Genomic DNA, 15,070 nt, shown 5'->3' with positions numbered 1-15,070 from the left:
TTTCCCTCTAGTTCATCCACTAAATTACTGATCGATCATCTCTCTGGACTATATTTTGTTAAACCAATTTTGGAATGAATCTTTTGCATTTAAGACCAACCTCATCTCTTGGAATATCTAATGTGTTTATTGAAGAAACTATATTCCCAAGAGTTATTTAGCTTCTGAACGAAAAATTCAAAGGGTTATTTGGACACTTATAATAGGAAAATAATTTGGAATCAAATAGACTAATACTGTTTTTGTTAGATTGGATATTGATTTTCCTCTAGACAGATTTTTTTGCATTCAACTAACATGTTCTTTCACCTCTAATATCTTCAACTAAACTGAATGACAGCTGACCTGCTGTATAAGACTATCTGTTACAGATAAGCAAATCAAAACTACAGAACAAGATGGAATTACTCCATAACTTTCTTTTTAATCCATGGTGGTATGGGGCAGAGGGCATGTTATAAGGCATTTCAGTTCAGGACACATGGTAGATCTGTCCTACCAACACCACACTACTAGAATTTCCAGAACTTAGGAAAAAAAAATCTAACAAATACCAGGGGTTGGCAACCCTTGGCACGTGTGCTGAGCATGGTACGGGAGGCCATTTTGCTCGGCACGCCACCACCAGCCCTGGCTCTGGGTAGCTGCTGCCAACCACGGAGCCCAGGCAGCTCCCAGCAGGCGGCTGGCAAGCTGCAAGCAGCCTGGGCTGCGTGGTTGGCAGCAGTTACCCAGAGCTGGGGCTGGGTGCAGCAGGCAGGTTGCAAACAGCTGCGCCGGGCTCCGGCATCAGCTCTGTACCAGCACATGCATGCACACCTTAGAGCGGATGGTAGGGGAGGAGCCTGAGGCAGCGCAACCCTGGTCTCTCCCCACTGCCAGCACAGAGCTGATGGCTGGGTTCCAGAGCCTGGCACAGCTGTTTGTAGCCAGCCTGGGCTCTGGGCAGCTGCAGCAAGCAGGCTGCCAACAACTGTGCCAGGCTCTACAGCTCTGGCATCAGCTCTGTTCGGGTGGCAACTGCACACGCACCTTGGAGTGGACAGCGGAAGCGCTGCCTCAGGGCCAGGCCCTATCCCCACCGTCCACTCCAAGGTGCGTGTGCAGTTGCCACCCGAACAGAGCTGATGCCAGAGCTGTAGAGCCTGGCACAGTTGTTGGCAGCCTGCTTGCTGCAGCTGCCCAGAGCCCAGGCTGGCTACAAACAGCTGCACCGGGAGCCGGGGAGAGACTGGGGTTGTGCTGCCTCAGGCCCCTCCCCGACCCCCCACTGCAAGGTGTGCCTGCACGTGTCAGTACAGAGTTGATGCCGGAGCCTGGCGCAGCCATTTGCAGCATGCCTACTGCAGCAGCCCAGAGCCCAGGTTGGCTGCAAGTAGCTGCTCGGGCTCCAGAGCCCGGTCATCAGCTCTGTGCCCGCAGCATGGGAGAAGCTGGGGTTATGCTGTCTCAGGCCCCCCGCACCGTTTGCTCCGAGGCACATGTGCAGCAGTTTGCAGACTCCCCACTGCAGGCAGTCCCAGCTCTGGGTAGCTCTTTTCAACTACAGAGCCCAGACTGCTTGCAGCAGGGCTTGCAGCTGAGCTGGCCTGATTCCCACCCGCTCCAAGCCCAGCATTGGCTCAGCCCCGCTACTGGGATGAGGCTGGCGCTGCCCCTTGCCAGGAGCACCGCACCTCTGTGGGCTTAGCTGTGTGGGGTGGATGGGTGGTTGGGCTGATGGGCAAACTTCAAGGCAGGGCCTCAGCTGGCTGTGTTGCAGCCCGGGGGCTGGCTCTCCAGGGAAGCACAGGGGCTCTGGCAGCCCCAGGGCATTGTTGGGTTGGATTTTGGCTAGTGGCCCAGCAGCCCGGCTCTGTGCACCCATGCATCTGGTCCACCCCCAATTTTGTTTTTCTGGCATACTAGTACTCCGGCACTTCCCGAAAATAGACATTGTGGTTTTTTTGGCACTCCGGCCAAAAAACATTGCCTACCCCTGCCATATCCCAAATTGTTATCCCCTGGTATCATGACACAGACCTACAAAAGAGGAATCCCTTAACAGACTGGAGGACAGTGCTAGCCTGGAGAGACCACTGATTATAAGCTGTTAAATTCAATTTGGGCAGAGAGAGAGAGAAGACCAAAATCAGTAACACGCAGGCTTAGTACTTCAAAAAGGCTAAAATTTTCTTTAGTTTTAAGGAAATTAAGTAAAACTGGAAGTTAAGGTTTAGGTAGAAAAATGAAGGGAAATTTGACATTAAGTTGACTTTATTAGATTTCCAATGGACCGGGCTGGGCTTTTAGCTGAAGTTATCCTCTTTACCAAACAACACCTGTATAATAAAGTGAAAGACCCAATAGCAAGTGAAAAAACATTACATATGTAGTAGTCATAATTCAGTAGCTATTAAGTGTAGAAAACTGATAAGGGATGCAAAATACAGGGTGGGGGGGAAAATCTGTTACCGTTGGGTTATTACACATCAATAGTTCTAACAATCTATTGTGGATATAATGCAAAGGTAATACAGGATACAATTATGTACTGAAAGATAGGAATGCAATTATGATCAATCAGCTTTTATATGCAAAATGGATAATGGGGGGTTGATTATACTCAATATTTGGTTAATAAGAGTATCTGCATAGATGAAAATAGCTTTAAAGTAACGTGCCATTGTTTTACACAACATTGCTAAAAATATTAGTAGTATAAAGCACTGAAAAGCATATTTTACAAATCTTGCAGTCCCAGAACACTAACTGTCCTCGTCCTCCTGCTTTATCTGTGGCAGGTTAGGGTGCTATGTGTTGTAGTTGTGCGACAGGGTTGATTGTGCATTTTTAGTAACAGGTTAGATAAGGATTTGTATGGGATGCTTTAGATACAAGTAATCATGCCTCAAGCAGGGGACTGGACTAGTTGACTACTGAAGGTCCCTTCAAGCTCTACTTTTCTATGATTCCTTAAGTAAAATGGATTAAAAGATCTGAAAAAAAAAAGTATCTGCCAATCAGGAATTACAGAATGGGAGCATTTCTAATCAGGTTGTGGGAGTGGCTTGACAATTCAACGTTTTCATTTAAGATAAAAGTAAATATGAAACCACTGTAGGCAGAATTCGCAAATAAACACAAAGATCAGCAGAAAGCTAAAGAATGATGCACACTGGGCAATCTCAGAGCAGTCTGGATTGCTTAGTAAACTGGGATCAAACAAAAAAAATTAAAGTACAAACATGCAAGAAACATGGATCATAAACTAGAGAACAGTAAAAAAAAAACAAACCAAACTAATGCATAAAATGGAAGTGGCAAATAGGCTCTGAAAAGTGTTTTTTTAATCTCTATGAACTGCCTTAGTGAGATTCTAAGAACTAATATCCAGTATTTAAACAGAACGTAAAAAATGGAGAGGTGCAAAAGTACCTTAAGGATCGGAAAAAATGTATTCTACTGAGAATTTTAAAGAGCTCAATCTGCTTTTTTTGTTTTTTTTTAAATCAGAAGAAAAAAAAAAAAGAAGACCAAGAGATGTCTTGATTACAGGATTCTCTGTCCTAGAAAAAAAAATATCAGGTGCTAAAATGATTCTTTAACCTAGTGGAGAAAAGGTATAAAAAGAATCACTTTCTGGTTGCTATGTAGATTAATCTTAAGAGTTAGGCATATATTTTCAACTTTTGATTGCAATTAACTATTCAAACCAATTAGTAGAGTTCTTTATGGTCTTGGTGTCTTCAAATCATGATTGGATGTCTGTCACTTTAATCAATTTAGGAGCCTACAGAAGCCAAAGTCAACCTAAATGAACTTGAAAGCCCTAAATTCTATTAATCTAACCACTATTTTTAGAGATTCTATGATTGTTTTTAGAGGATTTCTCCTGAAAAGCAGCCAAGTAATGTGGGTATCCTTGTGCCTGAAGAAAATTCTATACTCTTTTTTTAAAAGGTGAACCTAAAAGGGAGGGAAAAAAAAGTTACCCATCTTAGTTTGCTTTAATAATGAATTCTTATTGCACCCATTCGTGGTTCTTTAAGAGGCTTGAAGTTTGCTTAACACACAAGTTTTTGATTGATCACAGCACTGATGGATGAATGAGTCCCATATCTCATGCTTCCAGTGTCCGAGCCTTTATAAACCAACAAATTAGAAGATAGCCTGCATTAACACCATTGCAGCACTCTCTTCAAAATTTAGCCATTTTTGAAAGTGCAAAAAAAATGGTAAGATAGATGAGAATCTTATCTGATACCTTCTTAGAGCACCATTAGTGATGCAGCATGTTTAGTCCTTTAAAAAGTACCATCTGCCCAATATTCTCAGTCCTGCAGAAAAGCCATCACTGATGACTCAAAATGACACGCACACAATGCTGTCTGTCCAAATTAACACTTGGAATTTTCTGAGCAACAGGATATTTTTTTAGCCAGTGTTGCTTAAGGTTACCTTGTGACTCAAGTTGCTCATCTGCCCAATGCGGGCAAGGAAGAATGATCAGGTGGGCTGAGTACACTGCAATATTGACTTAGTAAAAAGGGTGGGTGCAAAGGGAAAAAAAAAGAGGTGGCAAAAGAATGGTCTTAGAGCCAAAAAGCAATACCATTTGGAAGGGACAGAAAACATGATGAAAGAGGCTAATCTCTGTTGCTTTAAGGCAGCAGGAAAAGGTTGAGGTCTTGATTGCAGCCACATATTGTGTATTTGTAGAGATGTTTGAAGCTGGGAAGAACCTAGGAAGTCTAATTAGTTCTTCAATAAATGGATCTCTGATGACTTGGGAAGAGGAGAAGAAACAGAGGGAAACTGAGTCTGAAATAACTGGTTATAGCACAAAACCAAAAGGTAGCAGCTATCTATGCTAGAATAGGTAGTGAAGAGATTTTAGAGCCAATCCAAAATAAAGTATTATTAGCAGCTTCTAGTCCTGCCCTGCAAACTTAGTGCCAGCAGCCATAGTTTTAAGAAACTATTTGCTTTGATTTTTGGGCAAAGAATCAATCTTACAGACTATATGCCACAATCAGATAGTACAAACGCAGATGTTTTTCTTGAATGATAATTTAAATTTGCTAAGACAGAAGGCAGGGCAGAGCGGCACTGAAGAGACTAACTAATTTAGTCTAACGTATCGCCCTACTCTACCTTCTTCCTGACTTCAGACTAGACTAACATGGCTTACTCTGTTTGCTAAGAAAGAGACACTAGGCTTGATACAAAGTAAATTACAAGGCTAGGGACAGAAATTACACATAAACCAGTATAATGGATCAGAAACCAGTTCAAATCTGTAACACAGCAGAAGTTCAGTGCACATAAACTGCTTTCAAAATAGCCAAAGCCAGTTTAAGATAAACCTGGATGGATGTAGCCTCAATTAGATTACATTGGTTTATTGAATTTCAGTTCCAGATCCCCTCCAGATTCAAGTTGACTCAGTCTCCTGGCAACCAAAGATATTTTGCATCTCCTCTACCATTCCCCACTTCCCCTAGCCATGCCCAGGGGGAGGAGGGGGTGCAGGCTAGCTTTGGCCCAAGCTCCAGGTCATCAGGGGGCCATGCTCTAGTTCCCCCCACCACTGCACTCTTCTGGCCTGGACCACTGCAGGCAGGTGGATACATTTCCAGAATCAAAAGTGAATCTGTTCACTTGCTTATCAGTTCCATCTACACATCTTAGACTAACCTACGAAGATTGAATCGATTCAGCCTCAAGCTTTTTGACTTTCTGTTTCTGGAGCAAAGAGTGTAATGCTTAGGTGCTGCAAGGTTCAACTGGAGGCACCCAAGAAGCCACTTTGGCCTAAAAGCCTGAATCGTTTTTCAAAGCTGTGTAGTGATTGTGCATGGCAGTAGAGAGGCTACCTCATACCCAAGTTCCAGAAAAGTTGTGTTTTGCAGCGGCAGCCAGTTATCCAATTGGCCCCCATACAGAAGTCAGTAAAGAGGGTTCAGAAGTTTCAAAATGCAATTCAGGTTGGGGAATGTAGGCATCACTCTACACAGAAATGAGGGAGTGGTAAGTATAATTCAAAATGTTGTGGCTGTTAGTACAGGCCCAATCTGAACAGCCTTGGAGCTTAGGCAGGAACTCTAAGGTCACATTTAAAGTACTTGAGACTAATCCAAATCCTGGCTTTTGCATCCTCTCTCATCAACTCCTTTTGAAAAGCAAGAGAAGTCACTATACATTTCACAAAATGTTATTAGCATTTCAGCTCAGCATAAATCGGGGGTCAGCCCCCCTAAACTTCTGTGCTCCAATTATAAAAAGTGTCAACAGGATGATGCTTCCAAGGATAAGAACTATTCTTGTTCCCAAACTTCAGCTCTCCAGGCTCAGCGTGATAGTAAGAGTCACTGAAGGGGTGAGAAGCAAATCTGTTGTATCCATGACGGTGCTGTTGGAATCACAGGACGTTTTCTCCACTAAGTTTAATTAAAGCTCTTGCCTCAGAGTTGAAAGCCACACACGACCTTTTTTCTCTATTGAATGCTTCTTCTTGCAAATCTCCTGGTGACAGAAGCTAGTAATTTTTGTTCATTAGATTTTGTTGACTAATCTATCTCTATTATCTTCCTGGAAGATTAATTCTTCAGTACCCATTCAAATTCAAGGACCAATTGAAAGGGTTTATCAACTGAGTTCAATTATGTTCTCCTTTCCAGCTAAATCAGTGCCATCTAGAATGTCTCACAAGTAAGGCCAACTCAAGGATATGGAGGACTTTGACACCAGGCAGTGGCACTCAACGTGGGCTGGATTCAGCCCCTGCATAGGGCTATGCTATCTGACCCACAGGGCTCCCCCATGGGTTCAGAAATTTGACAGCACTGCTCCCTCACTTTCCAACATTTCCAGAGCTGTGGGGAGTCCTGCAGGCCGGATGACCGCCCCAGGAGCTGGATCTGGCCTGTGAACCAGGGGTTGAGCACACCTGATATAGGTGCTTATATAGAGAAAAAGCTATCAAGGATGTCCACTTAGACTTGAACTCTTTACCACAGTTGATCAGTGACAAGTTGTTAGAGGCATGCCGACTACTTTCTTTCTGGAATACCTTGCACAGCTGCTTTCCTGGACAGCACAGACTCCCTGCCTGCAAAATTATTCAGAATCGTTTCCCATTTGTCTAAAATTTGATATACATTAAGTACTCTGTTTAGAAGGCAGACATTTTACAAATGCCCACAAATAAATTCAAGGGATTTGAGTATGCCGTCTACATTAAGATGAGGGACCATGTGTATACTCAAGTCCATGCGAGTACACATTAAAGCTACCATGGATTTCCCCAACTCCTTTATAGTATTTGAAATGAGTCTAGATGCAGAGTCTAATATGCTAGAAATCAGCTAGTGTTTAAAGGTTTCCTCTCTCCTTATCCTGAACATTACATGCAGAAATGCACTGATGCAACAAGGAGTCTCACATTTGTCTACTGGAATTTATTTAGTGCTTCACACAGCACTAAATTCTACGTCACAATGGGGGGAGGGTGGAAATCAGATGCTCAGGCACCTGAAGCTATGGATCCAGTGCTGAGCTGCACCCATTCAAGAGACAGTGAAGCTTACCACTTCTGTTCATATAGCACTTCCACGGAGACAAGCTGTCACATACATCCTTCCAGAGCCACGGACCACTATTTCCCTCCTCCAGATATTTAATATATCAAACCGGGCTCTAGGTGCTTGTATCCAGAAATGATTAATCTGTAAGGTACAGCTGCTGTTTGAGCTCTGGAAGAGACTAGGTACTGTTCTTTGCTGACTGACCTAAATTACCATTTTCTGGCTTCATAAAAATTAACCATACCATCCACCCAGAAGCCAATTATGGCCAAAGTATGCATAGCAGCATGTTAGATAAAAACCTTGATTCCATGACATGGTGGCAGTTTGTATAAAATGAAGTGTATGACCCTCAGGGAACTCTAACGCTGTGTTTTCCAGATAAACACCAGTTGGAGTAGCATTTTCAAACAGTAACATCACAGAATGAGAGAGAGCGAAAAAAACCCATAGTTGCATCAAATATTATTGATGAACAATATCAAGACTGAGCAAGAGTTCTTTGCTGGAGTTGTACTAAAAACACAACCAAATATGTAACAGAAGTATGTAAGGAAGCTTCAAAGCCTCCTAGTGCTAAAGAATACACTATATAAGTTCCAAGGCCTCAACTTGAAACAACCACCAAGAGTAAGGATACTTTATAACCTCTACTTCAAAGGCAGCTCTAATGCAAGATTTCAGTGTTTTTCTGCAGCAACAGAGATTATTACAACATAAAACATTGATTTCCTGTAGCGACTAAAGCATGTGGCAGAAATGCCCCGTCGGTGCCCCTCTCCAGAGATCTGTCTCAGCCAGCCTGAGAGGCTGCTGTTGAATCCCTCACAGCGGGGATCTCTCTCCTTGTCTGCAGACAAAAGCCTGGAGCCTGGGAGGCGATGCTCTGGTCACCTGGGCAGCGGGGGGGAAAAGACCCGGCCCTGTGCGCGGGCCCAGGTAGCCAGGGATGCCATGCAGATTGGTCGGTGTTTAGCCAGTATTGGCAGCTTCGATTGGACCGGGCTGCTGAGGTCAGGGAGGATTTAAAAAGGCCTGGGCCAGGAAGAAGGGCAGCCATTAGCCATGCGGTCATCCAGGTGAATCTGAAGCTGGCTCTCTCCTCATCACCGCATGCTCCAAGAGTGCCCTGCCTCCAGAGGAAACAACCACCACCTCTGGATGATGCGAGTGAGTAACCTACTCGAGATCCGATCAGATATTTAGCTTACAGTAACTCAGATGCGTGTTTAAACGGCTACCTCCGCCACCCTGGTTTGCTCTATGGGATTCCTTTGATATTCCTATAAGATTTCTTGATATTGCTCTACCTTTTACCCTATTTCTGCCCTACCCCCTGTAATCAATAAAGTTCTCCTTGTGACCGGTGTGGGAGACTTATTGAGGGGTGGGTCTAAATTATGCCAAGGAGGCCCCTTCGGTCGGTGGACTAAGGGAGGCTTCCTAATCAGCCCCTGACTTGGGGAAGTGCCCCAAGTGCCTGTATTGGGTCTAGTACCCATTGGACGATCAGGCCTGTGTTTTCCAAGGTGCGCAGAGCCAGAAGTGAGTCCAGAGCCTTGGATGGTGGCAGCGGGAACCCCAGGCTAGCGGGTGTGCTCCAGGGAAGGGGTCGGCCGGACGGGAGGCACCCTAAGGGAGGCACTCGGAGCCTGGAAGGTGGTCGGGCGCAGGGAGGTGGGCGGCTCAACGCAGGAGCGCCCCCTACTGGCCCACCACAAAGCACATCTGCCAAACTTAAGTTCAGCTTAAGTACAAGATAATAAAATACTGGAAAAAGCATTTTTCTATTTGCAAACTCAAAATTCACTTGTTTATAGAACAGTTTACCTTAAACTAATTTGATCTAGGGAAAAAAATTGAATATTTTAGATGAATAAATCCCATAATGCCTAGGTATTAGTGGCAAAGGCATTTTATATTTAACCATTAATATTTTACCCTTAGAGAACGCAATTGTGATTAGTTCTGAGATATGAACCTCTCAAAAAATACAATTTCAAATGGCAACTAAATGAAGGTAAATTTACTAGAGAGCTCTTGTGCTTTGGTTCTTTTCTGATCTAATACCAAAGACAGACATGGTCTTAAGACTGCCTACACCTTGAGAAACCTCGGAAGATTATATGAAGAAATGCAGGTGACAAGGACATTCACAAGCATCTAGGTTGACTTAATACTGAGCCCCAACAGATTTCACAGATCAAAGTACACATTTTAATGCAATTGTTAACGGACTTTTCTTCAGTTGTGCCAAACTTGTATGAAGACATGACAAAGAATCAGTCACCAAAAGCAGACAAGTATACCCAGTCCACAAGGAGGGAAATAAGTGACAGGAGATCCAGTCAGGCACACAGCCAAGACAGTGGGGATTAGTGGTAGGTCAATGCATACCATCCTCAACAGACTTGGGCATAAGAAAGGTGTCGTCAGCAAAAGGAATGTCCAGAATGATGATCAGTGATGAGAAGTAAAAGTTGACATTTCCAAGCAAGTTTTGGAGTAGTTTGAAGCAAAGCCAGAAAGAGTCCCAAGCAGGACTGCAACCCAGGACGAGACATGGAATCACCATTTTGACTAAATAGAAGAGCATGCAGTGGAAGTGTACACAACTGCTGTTTCTCAAGGCACTCAAGAAAATGCCATGAGTCAGTAGGGTCATGGCCACATGTTTCTTTTGGGGACAATGATGGAGATCATCACTGACTAGTTTTTAAACAAGCAAGACCAAAAGGGGAGCATTATGCAAGTAGACAGTTGTGCTTGTGAGAAGCTGTCGGGAACAAGCACGGCGGAAAGGCAAGTCAAGGAGAGCTGCTTCTCCAGGACAATGCACTGTTCCACACATCTCAAGCTGCAGTTACCAAACATGGCTTTGAACTGCTTCCCAATTCAGCCCATTCACCACATTTGTCCCTCAGACTTCTCCAGGTCCCACCTAAATTGAAATGAAGTGACTGCAGCAGTTGAGAAGTTTCTGATCATGCAGGACAAGGATTTCTACAAGATGGGCATGAACAAGCTAGTTTGATGCTGGACCAAATGCACTGATAACAGAGGGGGACAATACTGAAAAATAAGCAGCCACTTGATTGCAAATAGCATCTCTTTGTGAGGCTAGAAACATCCTGAAAACCCCTCAGTACCAAAACCACCTCAGGCCTCCACTAATGAAAAGCTAAAATGTTTTTAAAGACAGTACCAAATAAGTTTCTAAAACTACAGTTTTAAGTCCTATCTGACTTGTGTCCAATTAAGCTAGATGATTAAAAAAAACCCAAAAAAACCCAGAACCTGATGTCATACCGTACTCAGCTTGAAAATGAAAGTCACTCAACCAAAAATATACTTAGGACAGGTAACAAGAAGAATGCATAATATGGGTAATAAGTTAATTTTGCAATGAAAGCCTAAAAACCCCCCAAAGAACAAACAAAAAAACCTTAAGAGCACATTCCAAAGGAGACAAATAGCATTTACTCTTTTACAAATGTGGATAACGAAGAACAAAGACAGACATTTGATTTTACATGGGTCTCACAATTTAAAGAGATTTTAGTTATCTACAGCAGCAGTTCCCAATCTGTGGTACGGGTACCACCAGTGGTATGCAGACAACCTGTCAGTGGTACGCATCAACAGATTTATTACAATTACTTTATATGACAAAAGTGTGCTGGTTGTACTTAAGGTTGTATCATTTTAAATTGGTGGTGTGCTGTCTGTCAGTCTGGGAACTGCTGATCTACAGCATATAATCTGAATGTGATGGCAGACTGAAAACCTTAAAAAAAAAAAAAAAGGTTATGTTGCTCATTAAAACAAGCTTAGTTAATAACTATGAAAAATTACAATACTAACAGGGATGAGAAACTTCTTGATTTCTTCCAAAGCATGTCCCATTCTGGCATATGCCTCTGCTGGTGGGGCAAATACTTCAATTAGAACATGCAGGTCATCATTTAGGTGGAAATATTTTGCCTCTCCACTTTTTCTCAACTCTTCTTCCTAGGGAGAACAGAAAGGTTCATTTTATAAAAGGCTCATTTTTATCAGAAAAAAAAGTGTAACAGTAAAATAAAATTGCTGCCGAACCATTTGCCATTTACAGATGGTCTATTCAAGTTTAGACTAAATACTACATTTAAACTGGAAAATATGACGCTGTATATTTTACTAGTAAACCTTAAAACCGGGAACTGCAACACTTGACACTATTGCTGTGTTGCCTACTAGAGCACATTTGTGAAAGTATTTTCAGGAAGACTCTGCTGGGGGCCTGCACTACCAACAATGAAGACATTCATGAGGGAGCTGGCATTAGGAGAAATTGAGACGAGGTATGTACAAGTAGGAGAATGATCTCCCTTTTCTCAAGCCATGGGCAGAAACATTAAGAACAGCTTGTTCCAATGTTGTGCAAGGTGACAGGAATTTATCAGATGGTATTCCACTTCCCCATGTGGCCAACACAAGTATCCTGATGTGTTCCAGTTACTCCCTCCTCCCCAAGGCAACACAGAATAGAACAGTTTGTGTTGCTTTGACTTGACAGCGTAGTACTTCAAAATTTATGTGGAAGTGTTTTTTATTCTTTTTTTCAATCACAGACTTGTGTTATTTTTATTACTTTTCCACTTTCAGGTTGGCTGGACAAAGGGTAAGGCATTTGTTGAATGAATAAGCAGTTAGTTTGTTCTGCATATTCTCAAGACTTCTGGAAATATCTAGTTCATCATGGAAATAACACAGGCTTAAAGGACACCAATCTAAGGGCACATTAAGACATTTGTGAGACCTGAACTAAGGTCACATGGCTTACTTTAAGCCATTTGATTGTAGACTGAGTCCCCACATGTTTTCTGGTGCTGGGAATGCTGTCTAAAATCAGGGGAGGAGTAGGTAGGATTTTTGGGGGGCTGGGCTTTCCAAGCCTTGGGCTGTGCTCTAAATATGTACACGTTGGGTTTAGATCAGGCACGGGTTAAGTGTAATGTCTGCAGAGACCCAAGGAAAAATGTCTTGCATTTGAAAAACCTTATTGCAACTGCATAAAATAGTAGTCTAATAAAAGATATTACCCCAAGAAATCCTTGTACCATGAAAGGGGATGTACAGGGGATCTGATTCTGGTAAGGTTGATAGGGTTTGATTTAAAAAAATCAAAACAAACAACAACAATACAAAGGAAAACACATTACTAGCAGTGTTGAAGCAAGTGGGGAGCAAGCAGGGTGACCGCCCCAGGCGCCAAAGCTAAGGGGTGCCAGCAGGCACTGCCCAGTCATGATGGGGAGCAGGACAGAGCCACAAGCAGCTTGTTTCAGGGGGCACAGGAACAGCCGGAAGGGGGGGGGGGGGGGGAGGAGGGAGAACGGCTCCTGCTGCTGCATGCACCCCTGGGCAAGCATGGTGGGGCATGTGCCCCCCAGATCTGTGCACAAGACGAGGGTGAGCTGCTGCAGGCTTTGGCCTGGGTGCCAAATTTCCTTGTCACAGTACTGATTGCTAGTAATCTGAGGCTCTAAAACACGTGACATTTCCTTGCCATGTTTACTTCACTTATCGAGCACCTAGTGGAACTCTTAACTACTACTTCTCCGAGTAGTCTACAAATAGCAGTTTTAAATGATAGGTTAAAGCTTTCTTATCTGTTCCTTTTGTGTTATAATTATGAGTTAGTCATAAATGACAATTAGTTCCAGCTTATTGTAGCTAATCTTTTTGTTGTCAAATTTACCATGTCTGACTATTGAATAAATTGGTTGGAAAAGCAAAGCAAAAACAATATGATTAGCTGATATAGAGCATTCGGCATAGGAAAATGAATGTCATAATTAGTTTGCCGAGTCTCAGCAGCCATAACTTCATGTTGTCAATACGATACAGGGACTATAAAAATAGAAAACAAAAACTTCCTCCATTAATAGCATTGTTCTAGAGGTTGTTTCCCCAGATACATATGGTTTTAAAAGCGGAAAATACATCAAACCTTCCATTTTATTCACTTAAATCCAAAATTGAGATCTTCAAATTTACCGCCTAACCCTTGGGAGATCCTTAAGTATGTCGACGTTTAAGTTTTCATCAATAAAGCTCCCTTAGAACATATAGGTCTGCTTTTCAACATGCCCAGAATCATCTTGACCGCGCTGAGCAACTCAGCCTCAGATACTCCCCAGTAATGACCTATGGACTATGCAGCCTCTCAGCCTATATCTACCAGATTCAATATAGGGGTCTTCCCTTTTATACAGCTGCAAAATAGGGCCCTAGTACAGAATGTGGAAGACAAGTTCAATTGCTTTTTCCACATACTTGAATACTCCTCCCCTATAATCCCCTATGGAGGAGTGTGCTGACAATGGATCTCTGGGTAAAAGGGGAGAACTACTGCTTCTTCAATATGCTTTTTTCATGAAAGGGCCAATACAGATGCTCATAAGAAACCTCATAAGAAGCTACAGGATTAAGAATTCTTATTGAAGTGAGACCCAGAATAAGCAATTCCAGGGAGATATCCTGCTCCTTCATGGCTCTTAGGGTGTGGACACAGGAAAACTTAGAGCCCTTTTAAAAAGGGGCATTTCAAAAGATGATATCTTCTAATTCCTGTGTGTGAATTTGCCAAGAACAAATCAAATGTAGCAAAGAAAAAAATCCAAAAAAACCACTCCAACTTTAGCACTAGAGAAAGAAGTGTTAAAGTTGGAATAGCTTTGATGTATTTGCATTATTTTCAGCTACTTCACAGATAATTAGAACATACCAGATGATGCCCTTTTGAAACAGCCATCTCTTGAAAGGGTTTTAAGGTAGTGGTTTCCAGTCCTGGAGCTGCAATCCCAGTTGGGGTTGTAACAGTAAGAAAAGGGGGGGGGAGGGAAATCAGGTTGTGTACTCCTGGGGAGGGAGGCATAGGAGGGCATGTGCCCCCCAAATGCGCACAGGGCAGGGATAGATGCAAGCTGCCTGCTGCAGGCTTGCGGCTCCCTGCCCTACCATCCTTCCCCCAGGGCAGAGCAGGGCAAGGAGGCTCGGTATTGCTGCTGGGAGCCCCACGCCAACTGCCCCGCCGTGGTGAGGCACCCACTGCTCACCTGCAAGTAAGGGCAGGAAGGGCTCAACTCTACACCACTGGGTGGACAGGGAGCCCCCTGCCATGGCTGCAGAGTCAGCATGGGGCTCCCGGCTGCAGCACTGAGCCTCCCTATCCTCCTGCAACGGGTCCTACCTGCTGAGCCGTGAAGGCCTCAGGGGAGGGCAGCAGGGTGGGAGCTCTAAGTCCACAGCAGTCACCCTGAATCCTCCCCTCCTTCCCCAACTACAGGCTCTGCTCTGGCCATGCTACCCACAGGGGGAGGGGAGCCTGACTGCTTGGCTCTGGCTGCAACAGCTGCCTCCCATGGGCAGCAGCGGGGGCTCAGGTGCTGCTGGGGAGGAAAGGGGGATGCAGGATGTGGCTCTGGGCCCGTAGCCTTGGAAGCTGGGGGCCCCTG

General features: G+C 43.8%; 1 protein-coding gene across 3 annotated transcripts in view; it reads right to left on the bottom strand.

Moving 5' to 3' along the window:
• KHDRBS3 (KH RNA binding domain containing, signal transduction associated 3) overlaps positions 1-11,584 on the bottom strand; it is a 103,143-nt gene extending 91,559 nt beyond the window's left edge. For all 3 annotated transcript variants that reach the window (XR_001359180.2, XM_014527248.2, XM_014527249.2), the window contains exon 1: positions 11,433-11,584. Coding sequence is in view for 2 of the 3 variants with exons in the window: in XM_014527248.2 (XP_014382734.1) it covers positions 11,433-11,474 (42 nt within the window). In the remaining variant the exon portion in view is untranslated. The remainder of the gene's footprint in view (positions 1-11,432) is intronic.
• Positions 11,585-15,070: the final 3,486 nt, after the last annotated feature.

Source organism: Alligator sinensis, unplaced genomic scaffold (assembly GCF_000455745.1).
Source record: "Alligator sinensis unplaced genomic scaffold, ASM45574v1 scaffold1593_1, whole genome shotgun sequence".
Taxonomy (NCBI): domain Eukaryota; kingdom Metazoa; phylum Chordata; order Crocodylia; family Alligatoridae; genus Alligator; species Alligator sinensis.
This window is presented reverse-complemented; position numbering and strand designations above follow the sequence as displayed.